The sequence below is a fragment of the Oncorhynchus mykiss genome, chromosome 5, assembly GCF_013265735.2.
Source record: "Oncorhynchus mykiss isolate Arlee chromosome 5, USDA_OmykA_1.1, whole genome shotgun sequence".
In the NCBI taxonomy this organism is placed as follows: domain Eukaryota; kingdom Metazoa; phylum Chordata; class Actinopteri; order Salmoniformes; family Salmonidae; genus Oncorhynchus; species Oncorhynchus mykiss.
Genome location: NC_048569.1, coordinates 10,373,893 through 10,396,487, shown reverse-complemented (window position 1 = coordinate 10,396,487; position 22,595 = coordinate 10,373,893). Strand labels below are relative to the sequence as shown.

The 22,595-nt window shown below is 39.8% G+C and overlaps 1 protein-coding gene across 2 annotated transcripts; it reads left to right on the top strand.

Annotated features, from left to right (window-relative positions):
• Nucleotides 1-935: 935 nt before the first annotated feature.
• Nucleotides 936-21,377, top strand: sh2d4a (SH2 domain containing 4A). 2 transcript variants are annotated; one of them, XM_036976753.1, is made up of 9 exons: nucleotides 936-1,440; nucleotides 2,269-2,606; nucleotides 3,635-3,794; nucleotides 6,023-6,200; nucleotides 7,840-7,972; nucleotides 17,880-18,078; nucleotides 18,854-18,984; nucleotides 20,001-20,218; nucleotides 20,550-21,377. In XM_036976753.1, the coding sequence occupies exons 2-9, from the start codon at nucleotides 2,432-2,434 to the stop codon at nucleotides 20,640-20,642; spliced, it is 1,287 nt and encodes a 428-aa protein (XP_036832648.1). In that variant the 5' UTR covers nucleotides 936-1,440; nucleotides 2,269-2,431; the 3' UTR covers nucleotides 20,643-21,377. The 2 variants fall into 2 exon arrangements, with proteins under 2 accessions (XP_036832648.1, XP_036832649.1); XM_036976754.1 differs by having other exon boundaries at nucleotides 939-1,440; nucleotides 6,023-6,188.
• Nucleotides 21,378-22,595: the final 1,218 nt, after the last annotated feature.

Genomic DNA, 22,595 nt, shown 5'->3' with positions numbered 1-22,595 from the left:
ATTTTGTTGTTAGACACAACAAATTGGAATTCGTAGCATATCATGCGTGTTGCAAATTCGTAACATATCACACGAAATAGAGTGTCTCGGATTGACATACAGAATAATTTGAAATGCTCTGAGACCACGTTCCAACACATGACACTCAATATTGTCTAGACAGCAATGAGCTCCATTATAATAATAACCACTAACGTGCAAACGAGTTATTCCACAGCAACCGCTGTTCCAGGTACAATATCACATGGTACTCTTCGGTAGTTTGAATATGAGGTCCAAAATATGACACTGACAACGTAACTATTTCTAGTTCAGATAACATTGCATCTACTGTAGCCGAAAACATTACCGCTGCTCCCAGGAAACAATAGGCCTACTCGCTTCAGTTACCTGTCTTCTATTACTGCAAGCATCATACTAAAAATGAAGCACTCAAACATTCACATTTATTTAGGTATTTTATGGTTGAAATGCCCCTATCTTGCCAATGTCTTTCTGTTTTTTTGTCTGTCTGTCTTTTTTGTCTGTCTGTCCATCTGCTCTCCACCTATTTTATAAACAAGTTGTTGATAAAATATATAGTTCCATAAATCATTTTTCTGGTCAGCACATAACGCACATTGCATTATTACATGTGCCTCTGAAAATGTGCCATAACACTGACAATTGTTTATATCATACTAGTCTCTAGCCTACTGATAATTTGCACACAATTTAGACGCCTACAGAATAGCATTACTTTTACCTGAAGTAAATTAGTCTCCTGTACTCTCTCCTGGACAGACTAGATAGATCTGGCTGCAGACCAATTACGCGAGACTTTAGTTCTGTTTTAGCCAAGATTATGGCGCTTTCAAGACTACTGGGTACTCGGGGGGAAAACTAGGTCAAATCATGACGTCAGTGATCCTCACGTCGGAAAGTAGAAGCTCCAGAAAGATGCCCGAGTTTTCGAATTGGAATTCCGAGTTGGATAACATTTCAAAACTACTTTTCCCAGTCGGAGCTAGTTTTTGGCCGAGTTACCAGTTGTCTTGAACACACTGAAGTCAGAGATTTCCGAGTTTCCAGTTGTTTTGAACGCTGCAGTAGTCTACCTGCAATAACAGTGGGGTGGGATGGACAAATATTAACATTTGCATAAAGGAGTGTTTTTTTCTTTCGAAACTTGTTGGCACTTTTGTCCTTCATTTAGGAAATAAGTAACCTACGGAAAACGTTACCGGCAACGGAACATTTGTCATTTTCGTTAAACCTGCGAAATATCGCTAAATAGTAGGCTACAGGAAAAATATATACATTTGCAGGCGTGACCATCGGCCCATAGTGTGACTCATGCCGAACATTCCCATGGGAGATTTTGTAAACAAGTTATTTTTTAAGGCGTCCACGTCCCACGTATCGGCTGTGATTTCCACTTTCAGGATATATACCCTAGCGGTAAGTACATTTGGATGAACTCCGTAATGAAATGTATGGAACGTATTTTTGTTTACCATTTCAATATCCAGTGATAGTACAAATATATCAACACTGCAAATGTTAAGTCGGCGTCATCATTTACTGCCAGCATGATCATCATCCATTGTGAATGTGCTTAGTCATAGTTGATTATGGACTTAAGTTACTTGTTTTTGTTGTATCTTCCTTTAATTAACTCTAGCTGTTGTAGGTCTGTGTAGTGACGTTTCTGTACTTAAGTAGATATTGGTAGTTAAATGGGCAGGTTATAGTGAACTCCACTGTATCCTATTACTATTTGAACATCAAAATGACAGCCATGTCTTCACAGTCGACGTGCAATTCAATGGATTTGACGAGTTTTCAATCACTGTATTTCAAATTTATTTCGCACGGCAAATTCCTATGTCCCGCAGCCACCTTTAATTGTTTGCATACAGTTGGCGACACGGAGCCAACATAGGCTGCTATCTCACCACGAGATCATTATGCTGTGTTATAGTATACTGTTTCTTCCATGCTTATTAAGCACGAATCACAGTCGATAGAGAATGTGAGAGTTCAGAGACTGGACTATTGTCTTCCTACATACTCGTGTGTGTGTGTGTGTGTGTGTGTGTGTGTGTGTGTGTGTGTGTGTGTGTGTGTGTGTATACCAGTTGCAACATCTGACCTGTGATGTGAACAAACATATCAGGCACTGTACTGGCTATACCAATAGAAAATGTGTGGAGAAGGCAGCAGGTACTCTGATGCACAGTTATGGTCAAAGCAGCCATTTCTTATGGATATTTCTGTTTCTTTCAGTGGGAATTCAGAGAGTGAATACAGGCATGGACCAGCCTTCATTAGATGATTAACAACTCCCTATTTCAACGGAGAAACTCCCGACATCCAACCAACACCAGCTGTTCTCTGCTAATACTAAAGTTCTCTCTGGATACTGTTGGTGAGACATTGCAGCTCTACGATGCTCCGGCAGATTTTGACGGACATGTTCATATCACCCGAGCTCCTGGCTGAGCTGAGCGAGGAGCAGAAGCAGGTGTTGTTCATTAAGATGCGTGAGGAACAGGTCCGACGCTGGAAGGACAGAGAGGCTCGACTAGAGAAGGAGGATGCCACTCTGACGAAACCCAAGAAAGGTATCAGTGAGCCGTCAACACTGACAATGAATGGTTGTGTGTGTGTGTGTGTGTGTGTGTGTGTGTGTGTGTGTGTGTGTGTGTGTGTGTGTGTGTGTGTGTCCCTCATGGCACCCTATTCACTTTCTAGTGTACTACTACTCTGTATAGTGTACTACTACTCTGTGGTGGCAGAAAGCTTAGTGGTTAGAGTGTTGGACTAGTAACTGAAAGGTTGCAAGATCGAATCCCTGAGCTGACAAGGTAAAAATCTGTCGTTCTGCCACAGAACAGGCAGTTAACCCACTGTTCCTAGGCCGTCATTGAAAATAAGAATTTGGTCTTAACTGACTTGCCTAGTTAAATAAAGGTACAATAAATAGTGCACTACTTTTGACGAGAGCCCTATGGGGGAATTAGGTGCCATTTTGGATATTTTCCATTCCTCTCTCTGTGAAAAGCACATTTACTGTTGGTCTCCTGGGATGTCTCTTCTATATGCTAGCTGAGTTATTCTCAACTCCATGATGTTCATCACATCAATGGTGTGTGGGGGGGGGGTTTGATCTCCAACTACATCGAGCTGCTGTCAGGTCGATATTTTGGAAAATGTACTTTCTGTAACCCTTACCGTGTATCTATGTTTTTCTTCTGTAGCTGCCTGCCTTTGTTTGCTTAGAGCCATACTTTCTTCTAAAACCACCGACTGTTTCCTCGTATCCACTGACAGCGACTTGATGTAGTCCGAGGAACACGCCGCCCACAGTCGTTGAGATTTACATACCGTGGTGTTGAGAAACCTAGCTAGTTATATGCCAAACTGGAGACTAAAGGACATATCGGTATCTCCACTGAAACGTTGCGTTCAGATGTAGTGATGGAGATTACGATTCACTCCTGTTAAAGTAGTCCAACTGCAGCTGTGTTTTACAACTGTGTTGCACTGTGGAAAATGAATTGAGCAATATTATGCTAGGATTAATGAGCACAGTATTTCTCTAACTGGCTGTGTGTGTGTGTGTGTGTATTTTGTGCATTTTGTGCATCAGCCTCTGTGAAGAGTGTACAGTGGCTGGCAGGGATGGATAGTGACGTATGGGTGTGGGTGATGGGGGACCACCCTGCCGACCAGTCCTACGAGCAGATCTGTGATGACATCCTAGCCCAGAGGGCAGCCTGCCAGGCCCAGAGAGAGGCTGAGGAGCTCAGGTGGGAGGAAATTACATCATCACATGCTGTACATTTTTTGTGCTTTATCCCTCTCCTTTGTTGTTGTCGTGCCAAACGCCCTTTGTCATTGGCAAAAATGTTAAAGGTTAAATATGTCAGTCAAAGCAGAGAGAGACTTGACTGTCAGGTCATTAGCCACATATTTGACTCTTAACACTTTAAATAGAACACCTTCTATGGAGACAGACATGGTTGTCATAGCCATCAATAACAGCGCTTTCTGACAGGTGGTTAAGCTTGTTGTCTTGAACAGTGGCATATACACTTAGTTAATTTACAGACCCTGTAATGGGATGCAGTGGTTGATGTAGGCAAAGTGTGTGTCTATGATCCATTTTTGGCTTATCACACCAGCCAACACAAAATGACCTGTAAGGTAGGCTCTGCACAGATTCTCTAGCTGTCGGTAATACCCACAGGGCTATAGTTTGGTTTAATCTAGACATCGCCCTTCCCAGCCAGGAAGCCCAAGTTAAACATTTCTTCAACTAAACCTCTCTTTTTATTGAGTCAGGCACTGCCTGTGTTGTGAGCTGCACTTAACCATGATAGTGTTGCCTATAGCGTTGTTCCCACAACAACAAGTCATTCAACGCTGTGGGGGAGTATGACTTCTTAGTCATGTTTCCCTGTTAAGGTGGTGATAATGATAACCGGCTGCTGTAATAGTTTGGTTGAGCCACAGGTATGTATAACCCCAAATTAACCTGCAATCAGAAAACATGGTAACTTGTGTGGGCAGGAAACAATGTGCCATCTCCACCTCTGGTTAGTGCCAAATACAACAGGTGTAGTAGACCTTACAGTGACATGCTTACTTACAAGCCTTTAAACAACAAATGCTTTAATAAGTTAAGAAAAAATAAGTGAACAGTAAAAGTAAGTTCCTGTGAGCAGGTGGCTGGTGTCACTAAGTCAGAGGTGCTCGTTGTAATGGAATGAATGCAACACTATGTGTTTAAAACCTTCCCATTTGTTCGATTCCAGCCATTACAAAATGCCCTTCTTCCAATGGAGAAGGTGCATAAAGATGGCGGCCACCGTGTACAGATGCCTTTCTATTGCTCAGTTGGCCGTATTGTTCATTGCTCTCCGTGACTCTTTTTTTTGTGTCATCGACAAAGCTCCAAGATGGTGGCCATTTTGAGAGAAAAAAAATTACAAAAGTAGATTGTGATGATTTGCTGTCACATTGAACCATGGATAGTGCTAAAACAATGATGTCCTGTATGAATTCCTCTGTCTTCATGCCCCTTCGCAATTTCTCATTCCATCGTCTGTTATGTGCGAACATTGTTGTTGAACATTCTACTAAATTGACATCATTCTGACGTTTCAAATTCTTCTCTAAGGCTGGTCAGACAAAAGCCTTACTTAACCGCCCATATGGGTTATATAATAGAATTCCATTTGAGAACATGCTGTCTCACACCCCACTGTTCTGTACTTGTGGATACTTGAGTTCTCTTACTAAGTGGTTTCTAAATTTAAACCTAAAGTAACAACTTTTTTTACAGACAGTCTATCACAGAATCCTGTTTTATTGTGTTCTCTAACATCCACATTCTCCATTTTTAAATGAATGTGTTGATAATTCTGGGCCAAATCCTAACTGGAGATCTGTAAAATCGCTGTAAAAAGTTACAGGCAGCCTCCCGGGTGGCGCAGTGGTTTAAGGCACTGCATCGCAGTGCTAGCTGTGCCACCAGAGATTCTGGATTCGAGCCCAGGCTACTGGGTACTCATGCTCCCGGGCTCCATGGATGCTCCCAGGGTCCATGGATACTCATGCTCCCAGGCTCCATGGATGCTCCCAGGGTCCATGGATACTCATGCTCCCAGGCTCCGTGGATGCTCCGTGGATGCTCCCAGGCTCCGTGGATGCTCCGTGGATGCCCGATGAAGACCTCCATGGATGCCTGATGAAGGGTTGAAATGTTATAATAAAATCACCTGGGAGCGTTTTCCTGTTTTCCTCATAGTAGTTGCCATGTGCCTGTATGGATAGGACATATCTGTAGCTCTTTTTTTCTATCCATGCCTTGAGGTAGGGGATTGTGGACTGTCATTGGAGGGACCATGGGACTATTTGGAGAGGTGTATTTAGATTTTTAGGGAAAGCTTTACAAATCAGTGGACAGGTAAATATCTACAGGTGCTCGTGTGTGTTCTCACTCAGTCAGTGTGTGTGTGTGTGTGTGTGGTAGGGTGAAGAAGGAGGCGGAGCTGGTCAAGAGGTTCTCCAGTGTGTTGATGGACTCAGAGCTGCAGTTGTGGAAGGAGGAGGTGGAGCGACAGGAGGTGGAGCGACAGGAGGTGGAGCGACAGGAGGTGGAGCGACGGGCTGCAGCTCAGGAGCAGAGCCAACAGGAGGTGGAGATTAAGGTCCCCCAAGCCCATCATTAAGCCCCCCCCAAGCCCATCATTAAGCCCCCCCCAAGCCCATCATTAAGCCCCCCCCCCAAGCCCATCATTAAGCCCCCCCCCCAAGCCCATCATTAAGCCCCCCCCCCAAGCCCATCATTAAGCCCCCCCCCCCAAGCCCATCATTAAGGCCCCCCCCAAGCCCATCATTAAGGGCCCCCCAAGCCCATCATTAAGGACCCCCTAGCCCATCATTTTGAACTAATTCACATGCCACAGCTTATTTAGAGTTAGACATTTCTTCCAGCTGTAGACTTGGATAGACATTGCCTCAATGGCGCTGCCCATGGGACAGATACAATCTCCATTTTGAAGTAGTTAATTTAGTTTCTCTATTACTTCTACGTTGGCAAACAAACTGAAAGGGTACATCCTGCCACCTAGAGTGTGTTGTTTGCACAGGTATAAAGGCAAGGCCTTTATGGAACGTTTGCTCACTCGTTAATTCATTTGCCGTTCCTTCCTGATGACCTGGATGGAATTGTGTGATCCTTCCTTAACCCATAGGAAATCCAGTTGACTACACGGGCGGTAGGTAGCCTAGTGGTTAGAGCATTGGGCCAGTAACTGAAACTTTTTTTTTTTTTGGGGGGGGGGCATATTTTTTTATTGTTGTGTCTTTTCACCCCTGAGACACCCTCAGGGAGTATGGTCATGGCCAGGGTCAGACGTTGTCAACGTCAATCCTGGAGTTCGAATCCTCGAGCCATGTTGCGTGGGGAGGGGAGTTGGCAAATGCATAAATACTAACAATTCACACATGCGTCCAAAATGGTGAAAGACGAATTGGCGCTACTACCCATTGTAAAACAGCACTAGAGTCCTCTATCTCTATGGTTCCAGCTCATCGAGTCTGATTTGTTGAAATTACTTATTTTTGTGATTTGCTGGATCAAAAGCCTGCACTCCCAGTACTCTAGCTCTCCGGGGCCGCTTGCCTTACATCTTAAGACAGTTGAACAATTATTCTAAGGTTTTTACAGTCATTGCATCAAGGATTTTGATCATAAGTACAGTTTGACAGGTTATGTGGTTAAGTATTAGCCCATTGATTAAAATAATGTCATTCTATAATATTGTCACAGTATGAGTGTTTAAGTTATGTAAACAAGGAAGTTGACAATGCATTGATATAAAACAATTAGCCTCACAATAGGTGTTGAAAGCTCATTTTGTCAACTTACAGGAACAACTCAGTGTTTCATCAATGGTACCTTATTGTTTGCCCACATCCTCAAGACAATAACACGTTAACTAAACAACCCATATAATCACCTTCCAGTTATCGTTCATTTGGCCAACTTTTAGAACAATGTCCTTCCTAAACAGTCAGTTGTTTTATACTTCCCCATATAGGCCAGTTCAAAACGATGATTAAATACATTTGTTTGAGCTCATAGCATAACTGTCTTTGCACAGTGTTTGAAATTGACTTGATTTACTGCAGATAAAACTCTGGAAGAGGGAAAAAAAATTGAACTTTTTGCCAGGTGTGCTCTAATGAACATGACCCTGATTCAATACCACAGTCTTACTATTTGTTTAGCCACTACTGTTCAATGGTGACATTTTATTCTCTCCTTCCCCCTCTTTCTCGCAGAAAAGAGAGGCGGAGGAGAGGAGGAGGGCTGAGGAAGAGGTGCGAAGAGTGGAGCAGAAGAGAAAGCAGGAGATCTACATGGACTTGAGGGAGGTCAGAGAGGAGAGAGATGACCAACACTGGCAAGATTCATGTAAACAAACACACACACACACACACTGGAGAAACTCTGAAGCATACGGATTCTAGGTCGTCATTTTTGCAGTCGAGCTTCACATCTCAGAAGATTGCCATTAAAACCGGTGTTTCTTATTGACTGGTTGGTTGTGCAGCAACAAAACCTTCATGGGTGCAACTATGGGGCAAAACGGACAGGGTTGGCTTAGATTGTTGAAAACATGTCAACTATATTTAGTCTCCAATATTTTGATTGAAAACATCCATTTGCACAATGAGCACTTGTTGTCTCTCAATTACATCGTTACAGTTGTTGGTTAGCTAGCTAGGGAATTCTAGCCATATTAGCATTGACATGAAATCAGTCAAAACACCTCAAAACAAGCCATGGTATCAAGAAGAAGAAACTAGCTGAAACGAGTCACTAATGATTCCCCACATGGTAGTTTCTTGTCATTGTTGGTAGTAATATCTGGCCATCCAGAAAAGCAACTGACAGACTTCTGCCTGATTTGAAGCATCGCTTTCATGACGTTGTCAGCTAACCCATCTATTGGACAAGCCCAGAATGTGATTCCTGATATCCTTGGAAACCTCGGTCCTCAGCCAGATCCTTAGCATGGCTTGGGGTGATGTGTGTTACTTGCCATTCTTTGTTGGTGCTAATTTTAGAACACTCAACATGATCTCAGAATGGCTGCAAAAATATGTTGACCCCATTGGAAAAGGTTTTGATTTCGTGAAGGAGAAGACATGTCTGGGGGATCCGTGCAGTCCTATAGTTTACCACCGACCTGAACATCTAGATTGTATAAATAGGAATTTAAGTATTGTATTAATGTTCAATTGGACAAACGTACATCATATAAAATATGATGATTATTTCCTCCATGGCAAACTCCCAAGTATAATGAATATAGTTCCAACACACAGGTTAATATTTAACCATCTTGTTTGACAAAGATTGGAGCTGACCTTCAGTTGCACTGATTAACAATATAAATAATCATGCTGCTTTGAATGTTTTTTTAAAATTCATCTTCTGCCAAAGTGTGGACATATGTTTGTCTTGTGCTTAGTCTGAAATGTACACCAGTCTTCCACTGTTGCCTCTCTGAATGTGAAAACCCTTTTTGCCGTTTTCACACTTAACACTTTAACACCAATCATAAATGGGTTGAAATAAAATGTATGGAAGGCAGGAAACCCCCTTGGGCCTCTGGATAGAGCTATACAGGGCACACCAGTTGATCATTACACAGATGACTGTTTCTTAGCCTTGTGAAACGGCTTGTTTACATTCAGTAGGGTAACCAGACAAATCGTGACCTTGGAACTATAAGGTTATATCTGTTCTGAGATATTGAGTAGAAGCTCTGAGTCTCACAAAGACACGGCGGTTGGAACCAAAAAATCTCAAAGGAAAGGTCGAAAGGACAGATTTCCACCTGTCTAATGCCCATTGCTCATGTTTCTTGGCCCAAGAAAGCCTCTTCTTATTGGTGTCCTTTAGTTGTGGTTTCTTTGCAGCAATTCAACCATGAAGGCCTGACTCACGGAGTCTCCTCTGAACAGTTGTTAGCTGTTACTTGAACTCTGTGAAGCATTTATTTGGGCTGCAATCTGAGGTGCAGTTAACTCTAATGAACTTATCCTCTGCAGCAGAGGTGCCTCTGGGTCTTCCTTTCCTGTGGCGGTCCTCGTGAGAGCCAGTTTCATCATAGCGCTTGATGGTTTTTGCGACTGCACTTGAAGAAACTTTCAAAGTTCTTGAAATGTTCCATATTGACTGACCTTCATGTCTTAAAGTAATGATGGACTGTTCCTTGCTTATTTGAGCTGTTCTTGCCATAATGTGGACTTAGCCCTATTTGGTAAAAGACCATCTTCTGTATACCACCCCTACCTTGTCACAACACAACTGATTGGCTTAAACGCATTAAGAAGGAAAAAAATTCCACAAATTAACTTTTAAGAAGGCACACCTGTTAATTAAAATACATTCCAGGTGTCTACCTCATGAAGCTGGTTGAGAGAATGCCAAGAGAGTGCAAAGCTGTTATCAAGGCTGGCTACAAAGGGTGGCTACTTTGAAGAATCTCAAATATAAAATATATTTTGATTTGTTTAAGTTATTTGGTTACTACATGATTCCATATGTGTTATTTCATAGTTTCGATGTCTTCACTAATATTCTACAATGTAGAAAATAGTAAAAATAAAGAAAAACCCTGGAATGTGTCCAGTGGTAGATGGAACCTTATGGCTCTGAAATGTCAATAGGGGTTCAACAAGAAGGTTCTGACACTAAGGAATTAGACATTACGTTTTTTAAATATATAAATGACCACGTTTACATGTGCATAGTATTCCGGTTAAGAGCTCATATCCTGCTTAAGGTCTTATTTGGGATAAGCTGTTTACGCACCTATAGAGATGGCTAGATCTATCTATCTCTGTTGCGCGCTCAATAGTATCCATGTAACCATTAATAAACAGAATATTCCTCATTTAAGTATAAGGGTTATATGGAATAGTAACTGAAGTAAGGACACTGACCGTAGGCCAATAACCTCTCACATGTAGAGTAATCTAATATTAACTCCTGCAGAATTAGGTTATGCATTTCTTGCAGTGAAAATTGATTTCAGCATCTCTTGAGAAAATGTGAATGTGCATGTGATGTTATCTTTTGACACTTATGCAAGCAGACAGTATTTCAACCATGTAAAATATGCCCCCAAGACAAACTGAAGTCTTATCAGAAACATGTTACGTCGTTTTCTCAGCTTTTCATTTAAAAACCGGTCAAACTGATGACATTTTGTCACTGTGACAATCTTTCCACTGTTTTGGAGTTATTGCGTTTTCTCCCCGGTCCCTAAACGAAACAGACAGTTTTACCGCTGTTAACTAGATTATTAATACATACATTTTATCAATGTAAGACATTATTCTGAAGAGCACTACTTTATTTAGTGTTCAGGGGCAGGGCCTCCCGAGTGGCGCAGTGCTCTAAGGTACTGCATCGAGTCCTCTCTGTGCCACTAGAGATTCTGGGTTCGCGTCCAGGCTCTGTCGCAGCCGGCCGCGATCAGGAGACCCATGGGGCGGCGCACAATTGGCCCAGCGTCGTCCGGGTTAGGGCGCAGTGCACGCTGACACGGTCGCCACATGTGCAGTGTTTCCGCCGACACATTGGTGCAGCTGGCTTCCAGGTTAAGTGGTCATTGTGTCAAGAAGCAGTGCGGCTTGGTTGGGTTTCGGAGGACCTTCGCCTCTCCTGAGTCCGTACGGGAGTCGCAGCTATGGGACAAGACTGCAACTACCAATTGTATACCACGAAAAAGGGGTGAAAAAAATATTCTAGAAGAGAAGCTGCATGTTTCTTACTATGTCAGAAATTATAATATGGCCTACCTAATGTAGGAAATTATAATATGGCCTACCTAATGTAGGAAATTATAATATGGCCTACCTAATGTAGTAAATTATAATATGGCCTACCTAATGTAGGAAATTATAATATGGCCTAGCTAATGTAGGAAATTATAATATGGCCTACCTAATGTAGGAAATTATAATATGGCCTACCTAATGTAGGAAATTATAATATGGCCTACCTAATGTAGGAAATTATAATATGGCCTACCTAATGTAGGAAATTATAATATGGCCTACCAAATAGGAAATTATAATATGGCCTACCAAATAGGAAATTATAATATGGCCTACCTAATGTAGGAAATTATAATATGGCCTACCTAATGTAGGAAATTATAATATGGCCTACCTAATGTAGGAAATTATAATATGGCCTACCTAATGTAGGAAATTATAATATGGCCTACCTAATGTAGGAAATTATAATATGGCCTACCTAATGTAGGAAATTATAATATGGCCTACCTAATGTAGGAAATTATAATATGGCCTACCTAATGTAGGAAATTATAATATGGCCTACCTAATGTAGGAAATTATAATATGGCCTACCTAATGTAGGAAATTATAATATGGCCTACCTAATGTAGGAAATTATAATATGGCCTACCTAATGTAGGAAATTATAATATGGCCTACCTAATAGGAAATTATAATATGGCCTACCTAATGTAGGAAATTATAATATGGCCTACCTAATGTAGGAAATTATAATATGGCCTACCTAATGTAGGAAATTATAATATGGCCTACCTAATGTAGGAAATTATAATATGGCCTACCTAATGTAGGAAATTATAATATGGCCTACCTAATGTAGGAAATTATAATATGGCCTACCAAATAGGAAATTATAATATGGCCTACCTAATGTAGGAAATTATAATATGGCCTACCTAATGTAGGAAATTATAATATGGCCTACCTAATGTAGGAAATTATAATATGGCCTACCTAATGTAGGAAATTATAATATGGCCTACCTAATGTAGGAAATTATAATATGGCCTACCTAATGTAGGAAATTATAATATGGCCTACCTAATGTAGGAAATTATAATATGGCCTACCTAATGTAGGAAATTATAATATGGCCTACCTAATGTAGGAAATTATAATATGGCCTACCTAATGTAGGAAATTATAATATGGCCTACCTAATGTAGGAAATTATAATATGGCCTACCTAATGTAGGAAATTATAATATGGCCTACCTAATGTAGGAAATTATAATATGGCCTACCTAATGTAGGAAATTATAATATGGCCTACCTAATGTAGGAAATTATAATATGGCCTACCTAATGTAGGAAATTATAATATGGCCTACCTAATGTAGGAAATTATAATATGGCCTACCTAATGTAGGAAATTATAATATGGCCTACCTAATGTAGGAAATTATAATATGGCCTACCTAATGTAGGAAATTATAATATGGCCTACCTAATGTAGGAAATTATAATATGGCCTACCTAATGTAGGAAATTATAATATGGCCTACCTAATGTAGGAAATTATAATATGGCCTACCTAATGTAGGAAATTATAATATGGCCTACCTAATGTAGGAAATTATAATATGGCCTACCTAATGTAGGAAATTATAATATGGCCTACCAAATAGGAAATTATAATATGGCCTACCAAATAGGAAATTATAATATGGCCTACCTAATGTAGAAAATTATAATATGGCCTACCTAATGTAGGAAATTATAATATGGCCTACCTAATGTAGGAAATTATAATATGGCCTACCTAATGTAGGAAATTATAATATGGCCTACCTAATGTAGGAAATTATAATATGGCCTACCTAATGTAGGAAATTATAATATGGTCTACCTAATGTAGGAAATTATAATATGGCCTACCTAATGTAGGAAATTATAATATGGCCTACCTAATGTAGGAAATTATAATATGGCCTACCTAATGTAGGAAATTATAATATGGCCTACCTAATGTAGGAAATTATAATATGGCCTACCTAATGTAGGAAATTATAATATGGCCTACCTAATGTAGGAAATTATAATATGGCCTACCTAATGTAGGAAATTATAATATGGCCTACCTAATGTAGGAAATTATAATATGGCCTACCTAATGTAGGAAATTATAATATGGCCTACCTAATGTAGGAAATTATAATATGGCCTACCTAATGTAGGAAATTATAATATGGCCTACCTAATGTAGGAAATTATAATATGGCCTACCAAATAGGAAATTATAATATGGCCTACCTAATGTAGGAAATTATAATATGGCCTACCTAATGTAGGAAATTATAATATGGCCTACCTAATGTAGGAAATTATAATATGGCCTACCTAATGTAGGAAATTATAATATGGCCTACCTAATGTAGGAAATTATAATATGGCCTACCTAATGTAGGAAATTATAATATGGCCTACCTAATGTAGGAAATTATAATATGGCCTACCTAATGTAGGAAATTATAATATGGCCTACCTAATGTAGGAAATTATAATATGGCCTACCTAATGTAGGAAATTATAATATGGCCTACCTAATGTAGGAAATTATAATATGGCCTACCTAATGTAGGAAATTATAATATGGCCTACCTAATGTAGGAAATTATAATATGGCCTACCTAATGTAGGAAATTATAATATGGCCTACCAAATAGGAAATTATAATATGGCCTACCAAATAGGAAATTATAATATGGCCTACCTAATGTAGGAAATTATAATATGGCCTACCTAATGTAGGAAATTATAATATGGCCTACCTAATGTAGGAAATTATAATATGGCCTACCTAATGTAGGAAATTATAATATGGCCTACCTAATGTAGGAAATTATAATATGGCCTACCTAATGTAGGAAATTATAATATGGCCTACCTAATGTAGGAAATTATAATATGGCCTACCTAATGTAGGAAATTATAATATGGCCTACCTAATGTAGGAAATTATAATATGGCCTACCTAATGTAGGAAATTATAATATGGCCTACCTAATGTAGGAAATTATAATATGGCCTACCTAATGTAGGAAATTATAATATGGCCTACCTAATAGGAAATTATAATATGGCCTACCTAATGTAGGAAATTATAATATGGCCTACCTAATGTAGGAAATTATAATATGGCCTACCTAATGTAGGAAATTATAATATGGCCTACCTAATGTAGGAAATTATAATATGGCCTACCTAATGTAGGAAATTATAATATGGCCTACCTAATGTAGGAAATTATAATATGGCCTACCAAATAGGAAATTATAATATGGCCTACCTAATGTAGGAAATTATAATATGGCCTACCTAATGTAGGAAATTATAATATGGCCTACCTAATGTAGGAAATTATAATATGGCCTACCTAATGTAGGAAATTATAATATGGCCTACCTAATGTAGGAAATTATAATATGGCCTACCTAATGTAGGAAATTATAATATGGCCTACCTAATGTAGGAAATTATAATATGGCCTACCTAATGTAGGAAATTATAATATGGCCTACCTAATGTAGGAAATTATAATATGGCCTACCTAATGTAGGAAATTATAATATGGCCTACCTAATGTAGGAAATTATAATATGGCCTACCTAATGTAGGAAATTATAATATGGCCTACCTAATGTAGGAAATTATAATATGGCCTACCTAATGTAGGAAATTATAATATGGCCTACCTAATGTAGGAAATTATAATATGGCCTACCTAATGTAGGAAATTATAATATGGCCTACCTAATGTAGGAAATTATAATATGGCCTACCTAATGTAGGAAATTATAATATGGCCTACCTAATGTAGGAAATTATAATATGGCCTACCTAATGTAGGAAATTATAATATGGCCTACCTAATGTAGGAAATTATAATATGGCCTACCTAATGTAGGAAATTATAATATGGCCTACCTAATGTAGGAAATTATAATATGGCCTACCTAATGTAGGAAATTATAATATGGCCTACCTAATGTAGGAAATTATAATATGGCCTACCTAATGTAGGAAATTATAATATGGCCTACCAAATAGGAAATTATAATATGGCCTACCAAATAGGAAATTATAATATGGCCTACCTAATGTAGAAAATTATAATATGGCCTACCTAATGTAGGAAATTATAATATGGCCTACCTAATGTAGGAAATTATAATATGGCCTACCTAATGTAGGAAATTATAATATGGCCTACCTAATGTAGGAAATTATAATATGGCCTACCTAATGTAGGAAATTATAATATGGTCTACCTAATGTAGGAAATTATAATATGGCCTACCTAATGTAGGAAATTATAATATGGCCTACCTAATGTAGGAAATTATAATATGGCCTACCTAATGTAGGAAATTATAATATGGCCTACCTAATGTAGGAAATTATAATATGGCCTACCTAATGTAGGAAATTATAATATGGCCTACCTAATGTAGGAAATTATAATATGGCCTACCTAATGTAGGAAATTATAATATGGCCTACCTAATGTAGGAAATTATAATATGGCCTACCTAATGTAGGAAATTATAATATGGCCTACCTAATGTAGGAAATTATAATATGGCCTACCTAATGTAGGAAATTATAATATGGCCTACCTAATGTAGGAAATTATAATATGGCCTACCAAATAGGAAATTATAATATGGCCTACCTAATGTAGGAAATTATAATATGGCCTACCTAATGTAGGAAATTATAATATGGCCTACCTAATGTAGGAAATTATAATATGGCCTACCTAATGTAGGAAATTATAATATGGCCTACCTAATGTAGGAAATTATAATATGGCCTACCTAATGTAGGAAATTATAATATGGCCTACCTAATGTAGGAAATTATAATATGGCCTACCTAATGTAGGAAATTATAATATGGCCTACCTAATGTAGGAAATTATAATATGGCCTACCTAATGTAGGAAATTATAATATGGCCTACCTAATGTAGGAAATTATAATATGGCCTACCTAATGTAGGAAATTATAATATGGCCTACCTAATGTAGGAAATTATAATATGGCCTACCTAATGTAGGAAATTATAATATGGCCTACCTAATGTAGGAAATTATAATATGGCCTACCTAATGTAGGAAATGATAATATGGCCTACCTAATGTAGGAAATGATAATATGGCCTACCTAATGTAGGAAATTATAATATGGCCTACCTAATGTAGGAAATGATAATATGGCCTACCTAATGTAGGAAATTATAATATGGCCTACCTAATGTAGGAAATTATAATATGGCCTACCTAATGTAGGAAATTATAATATGGCCTACCTAATGTAGGAAATTATAATATGGCCTACCTAATGTAGGAAATTATAATATGGCCTACCAAATAGGAAATTATAATATGGCCTACCTAATGTAGGAAATTATAATATGGCCTACCTAATGTAGGAAATTATAATATGGCCTACCTAATGTAGGAAATTATAATATGGCCTACCTAATGTAGGAAATTATAATATGGCCTACCTAATGTAGGAAATTATAATATGGCCTACCTAATGTAGGAAATTATAATATGGCCTACCTAATGTAGGAAATTATAATATGGCCTACCTAATGTAGGAAATTATAAGCAGGAACTTGCCTAAATTAGAGGTGAAAGTCGCCAGTATTAATCATAGTAGGCTAAATTATTATGCTGGATGGAACTGTGCAGGTAGCCTGCTTTTATGAAGTGATTTGTGAAACTGAGCATGAACAGACCACAAAAAAACACAACAGTAAACGGGATATAAGATGTTGACATGCCACACTATTCCGTCTTGCATCAGCATATCCCAGGCATCTTATCCGGGTTTCTCATAACCGGGATACACGCCTTTTCGGGTTATTGTAAACAGGATATGATGTTTTATTTATATGCATCAACTCAAAAACGGTATACTTGAGTATCCTGAATAATAACGGGATATTGGTGTGAATGTAAACGTGGTCAGTGATTAGAATAACACTAAGATAGTCAGAACACATCAAATACGTTATGAGATGTATTATGATTATCATACAAATGACTGTCATCACTGAACAACGATGTGGCAACATCATTTACTTTACAATTTCTGACTGAGTTTTTTGTTGTTGCTTGCGTGCCATTATTGTTGACTGATCAGGTCCTGTATTACTGTGAAGGCACAGGTCAGCTCATGGGTTAAGGGTGTCGCTGGTCATAGTAAGGTCTTTGCCGTCTCCCTCTAAGCCTAGACCATACTTGGAGGGAGATGGCAAAGATGTGTTCTGATTGATTCGTCTGTATTCGTTCAGGCTTGTGATTGGATTGCAGATAGAACCTTATGCAGATCTAATTTTTAATTTATTTCACTTAATTTTAATAAAAACAAACGTCATATTTATGAAGAACCATGAAGGTAGGATTTTGTGTGTGTGTGAGAGAGTTTACATATGTGTTTGTATTCTTTTGTCTTTTTCCACAGTGCGGAAGTCCAAAGCGGCCGACCTGCGGCGCCGGTCCATTGCCAAGCAGACCCGTGATGACCACCGGCGGCAATCGGTCAAGGCTCTGGAGCGAGGCCGTGTGGCTGCTGTCACCAAGGCATTCGGCGGGGACAGACCTGCCCTCCCACCCAAACCCAAACCCAGGAACCTTACTGTGACCAGTGACACCCTTAACCCGTGAGCTGACCTATGCCTTCACAGTAATACAAGGCCTGTTCGGCAGAGTTTGGGTCAATTCCTTTTAAATTGAGGATGTAAACTGAAATTAAAATGTTCCTCAATACTTCTCGGGGAAATGTGTTCATTTGTTGGCATCGGAATGTCCGTTTACTTCCGGAGTTGACCCCAACCCTGCTGTTCAGGAGGTCTAGGGTCCAACATTCTAGAACATTCCGATATAAATACTATTGTTGGTTATGTGGAGTAGGGAATCATTCTGCAGTTATGTTGGCTCTATTAATTACATTTATATCTGCACCGTTAAGGATGTTTGACATTACTGAATACACCCTGGACTAGGCTGGACCCCACTGAAACCCAATGGTATCCAGTCATCTGCTATGGCACAGCCCAAAACCCTAGTCCCTTCCCTTAGTGACTACCACTTAGGACTTTGCAGGTCTGAAGGTCAATAATATAACTATTCAATAATAGTTATATTATTGAATAGTTGGTTAAATCCACTCTATATTCGCACTGGTGTTAGTGAACCAAATCTTTCCACCAGCCTGATATGGTAATGTTGTTTTTTGCAGTAGTCATCCTGTAAGTACATGTCAATCCTCGTGCTTGTGATGGTTTGTCTCATTCACTGAAAGCTGATGTCTAGGGATTCCCCTTTCAGACAAAGCCATGCAGAAAAACACTGAGCCTTAGAGCTTAAACACATGATTGCCTTTCACTGGCTGGCTGACTGCCTGACCCACTTTCTCTCTGTGTCGCTGCCTGACAGGAAGCAAGGGGTGCGACGCACACTGTCCACCTCCAGCAGGGAGCACATTATTAGATGGTTCCAGGAGGAACAGCTGCCTTACCGAGCGGGTTTCCAGAAGGACCAGAGTCGCATAGCGTCTTGGTTCCATGGTAAGGGGAAATGTTTCTAAACTGAACAAGAGGATTCCATCTAGAATGAACAACATATGCAAATAGCCACAAATGCAAATAAATCTTAATTCGTTTACATTAGACCGGAAGTCATTTACTGTATGTGTGTGAAGAGACCACATCAGTCTCCATGCCACTCAGCACAGTTGGTTAGAATTAGGTCTGATGCCCCCTACTGTTTTGTAATATCTTAATTATACCACAGAACACCCAAGTTTGATCAATTTACTGAACCACACAGTGCAGGGGTAGGTAACCCTATTCCTGGAGTGCCGCAGGTACTGCAGTATTCCAACTAGGGACCAGACCTGACCAACTGACCTAATTGTTTAGTGATGGCCTAGATTCAACACACTTGGTCTTCCAAAAATGTGAAGTACATGCTGGGCGCTCCAGGACCAGGGTTGCCTAGCTACCCCTGACATAGTAGGTGCTGGGCACCTATGCAAATTCTGCTGCTATACAGCGGGTTTATCAGTAACTCTCTTGCCTTGGGACTTCTGCTATATTTAATACTTATCTGAAAGGACTGGCAGTAGCATGATCAGAGGTGTATTCACTAGGAACCAAATGGAACGAAACAGGGAGGGACCGACCTCTGTGTCCAATAGAAACTCTTGTTTTCGTTGCGGTATGCGACTAATGAATACACCCCAGACAGGTTTCTCATGTTGAACGGAAGCAACGGCCCTGTCCAGAAACACCTCCTTTTCCCTACTCCCTAGATGCACTTGTGTAGCTCTGACTGGGTTGCAATATGGAGGAATTAGAATTTGGCCTATCAGAAGGCCAAGTGGAGCTATTGTCAAATTGCTTAAACCTATTAAATCCGGTCAGATCTCCACAAGTATCTCAGGGCTACAGGTAGTTTTCTGGAGAGTAAAACATGTACATGTATGTGGTCTTCAGCTATCCATCCTTAATATGTCACATCAGGGTGTCATTCTGACTTGGCAATACTGAATAACTGACCCACCATTACTTTTACCACCAAGGCATCATTTCGCGGCAGGAAGCCGAGGACTTACTGAGCGAGGGGGAACCCGGGCACTTTCTGGTGAGGGTCAGCGAAAGGATTCTGGGATACGTCCTGTCTTATCGATGCAAAGAGGAGTTTAAACACTTCCTCGTTGACGCGACAGAGGGCTGCTACATGCTGCTGGGACACCAGATCAAATTCACCTCGTTGGCAGAGCTTGTGGAGTTCCATGAGGTAGTGGCAAATCTAGAGCCGTTATTTTGTGCCTTAAAAAAACAATGTTGTTGTGTTTGGGGGTTGTTTAGGGTAGCTTTGAGGGTTTTACTGGCAATGGTTGTGATATTTGGTGGTTTTGCCTAGTGTAGTTGAATGCACTTGTAAGTCGCTCTGGATAGGCGTGTGCTAAATGACAAATTTAAATCATACAGGATTTCTGTAGGTGGTATGTTGAATATCACCTCTTCTCTTCCTCAATATTGAGACTGTAATGTATCTTGTTTTGTATTCACGTGAACTGTTGTCGTGGAGCAGAATAATGACGCTTTGCATTTTCTTCTGTCACTAGGGGGAGCCAATCACCATGTCAGGAGGGGAGCAGCTGCTCCAGCCATGTGGCCAGAGGCCTAGTGGTGTGGACTATGCAGACCTCTTTACCTGAAACCCTGCAAGGGTCATGTCCCAATAGTCTAAAACAGACTCCTTTCCTAATCTCCTTCCTTCATGACCACTGGTCAGAAAGGTCTCAACAGGTGAATGATTGAGACCAAGTGGTTTCACCTGTCAGTAGCTTTTTAAAGTCTATGGACAGTAGTCAAGGTGGGAAAGAGACAAGGAAGGAAGCCACTTTAGAATATTAAGACGCAACCTTCAGGCATGAGACGGATCTCTGTGGAACAAAGTGTTTCTACGGGAGACTCACACTATGGTTAGATAACCAACATATCTTCTTTTTTTTTTTCTCAGGAGGATTTACAGGATGTTCAGATATAAGTGTAATGTTTAGAACCGATTACGATGTCTCATGTAGACTAGAACAATAATAGAATAACCTTTTTTTTTTTATCAAGGAGGAACTTCGGTTAACTTCATACTAGGAAATCGTGTCCGCTCAAGTAATTCTATTTCTATCTGCAATGTTCAGAAAGTTTCACATCCGTGTTGACTCTTATCCCCCCCAGTGCCAACTGTCAAGCCACGGACTTTCTATTACATCTAGACCTCCTCTATCCCCCGTGTACAATATGAACAGGCCTGTAATATCATTTCTGCTAATGTATTCATAGACAAGTACCAGGTGGCCAGTATTGTAAAGGCACATTTGACAGTGACAACAAACAACAGTCGCCTGTTTGGGGACGAATCACTTGAATAAATTCTGCACTTTGTATTGCAACCGTCTAGTTGGTGTCAATGCTGACCTGAGGAGTATGCTAGTACTACAAAAAGAACGATCAATGAGTTGGCTGGCTAACTCGCTTAAATATTCAGATTATTTCTTTTAAGATGGGCATGGTGTAATTGACTCAACAACCAAAAACACATCTAGGTTTCGCTTTTATGAACCGGAAAATCAATAGTTACATCTGGTTGTTTATCAAAGTCAGCTGGCTAACTAATGAATCGTGGTTTGGATTATACCCCTATAGGAGTCTGACAAAACACATGACAAAGAGATTCATTTCGTGTTGCAGTTTTTGTTTTCTAAAAGCACATTATGAACATAATACATTACCTGCAAAGAAACAATAACTGATTCGGCTTTGGGGAGTCTACGGCTGCGTTTACACAGGCAGCTGAAATCCGATCTGCCACTTATGTTTTTCAGACCATTAAGATCAGATATTTTGCCAATAATGGGCAAAAGATCAGAATTGGGCTGCCTGTGTGAATGCAGCATACATTTAGTAGAACCAATTAATGTATCACCCACACAGTCCTAAAACAAGAAGTCATTCTACTCTAGCAATTATAATAAACTATTTAAAAAAAAGGAAGAGGCTGCGGATGAGACTTTTCTAGACTGTTCTTCCCGCCAGCAAAAGGTGTGTGCATGGGCGGGATTCTCTACTTTATGCACGGTCTCTGTTCTACTCGCCTTGTGCATTTCTCCTTCTGTGCATGGGCGGGAATCTCTACTTTATGCACGGTTTCTGTTCTACTCGCCTTGTGCATTTCTCCTTCTGTGCATGGGCGGGATTCTCTACTTTATGCACGGTCTCTGTTCTACTCGCCTTGTGCATTTCTCTGCCAAGCATGAATAATAATTCTTCAACGAACTTCAATGCATCAGCGCAATTCCCCCTGGCGCATCTTGCCTTTTTTGTTTCTTTACCGATAAAACATTGTACATGGTAATGCAACAGTAAGTACCAAATCATAGTGCATGTAACCTTCATTTTCCCCCACGATGAAATTGGTTGAGGCGACTGTGTATCTGTCTCCATTCGTCCTTTAGTCACACGCGATATCTCGGCCACCACTGGCACGATTTTGACCAAACTTGGGTGAATTTTGCGTCTTGCCACAGAGAGCAGTCGTTTACAAAATTACACTGATTGGCCAGATGGTGGTGCTATAACTAGTGAAAATACAATTAAAAAGTCAGTCCGTT

Coding starts and splice junctions, on each gene's coding strand:
- sh2d4a (XM_036976753.1), top strand. CDS start 2,432: ATGCTCCGGCAGATTTTGACGGACATGTTCATATCACCCGAGCTCCTG. Junction 2,607..3,634: donor TCTGACGAAACCCAAGAAAG/GTATCAGTGAGC, acceptor TTTGTGCATCAG/CCTCTGTGAAGAGTGTACAG. Junction 18,985..20,000: donor CATAGCGTCTTGGTTCCATG/GTAAGGGGAAAT, acceptor TTTACCACCAAG/GCATCATTTCGCGGCAGGAA.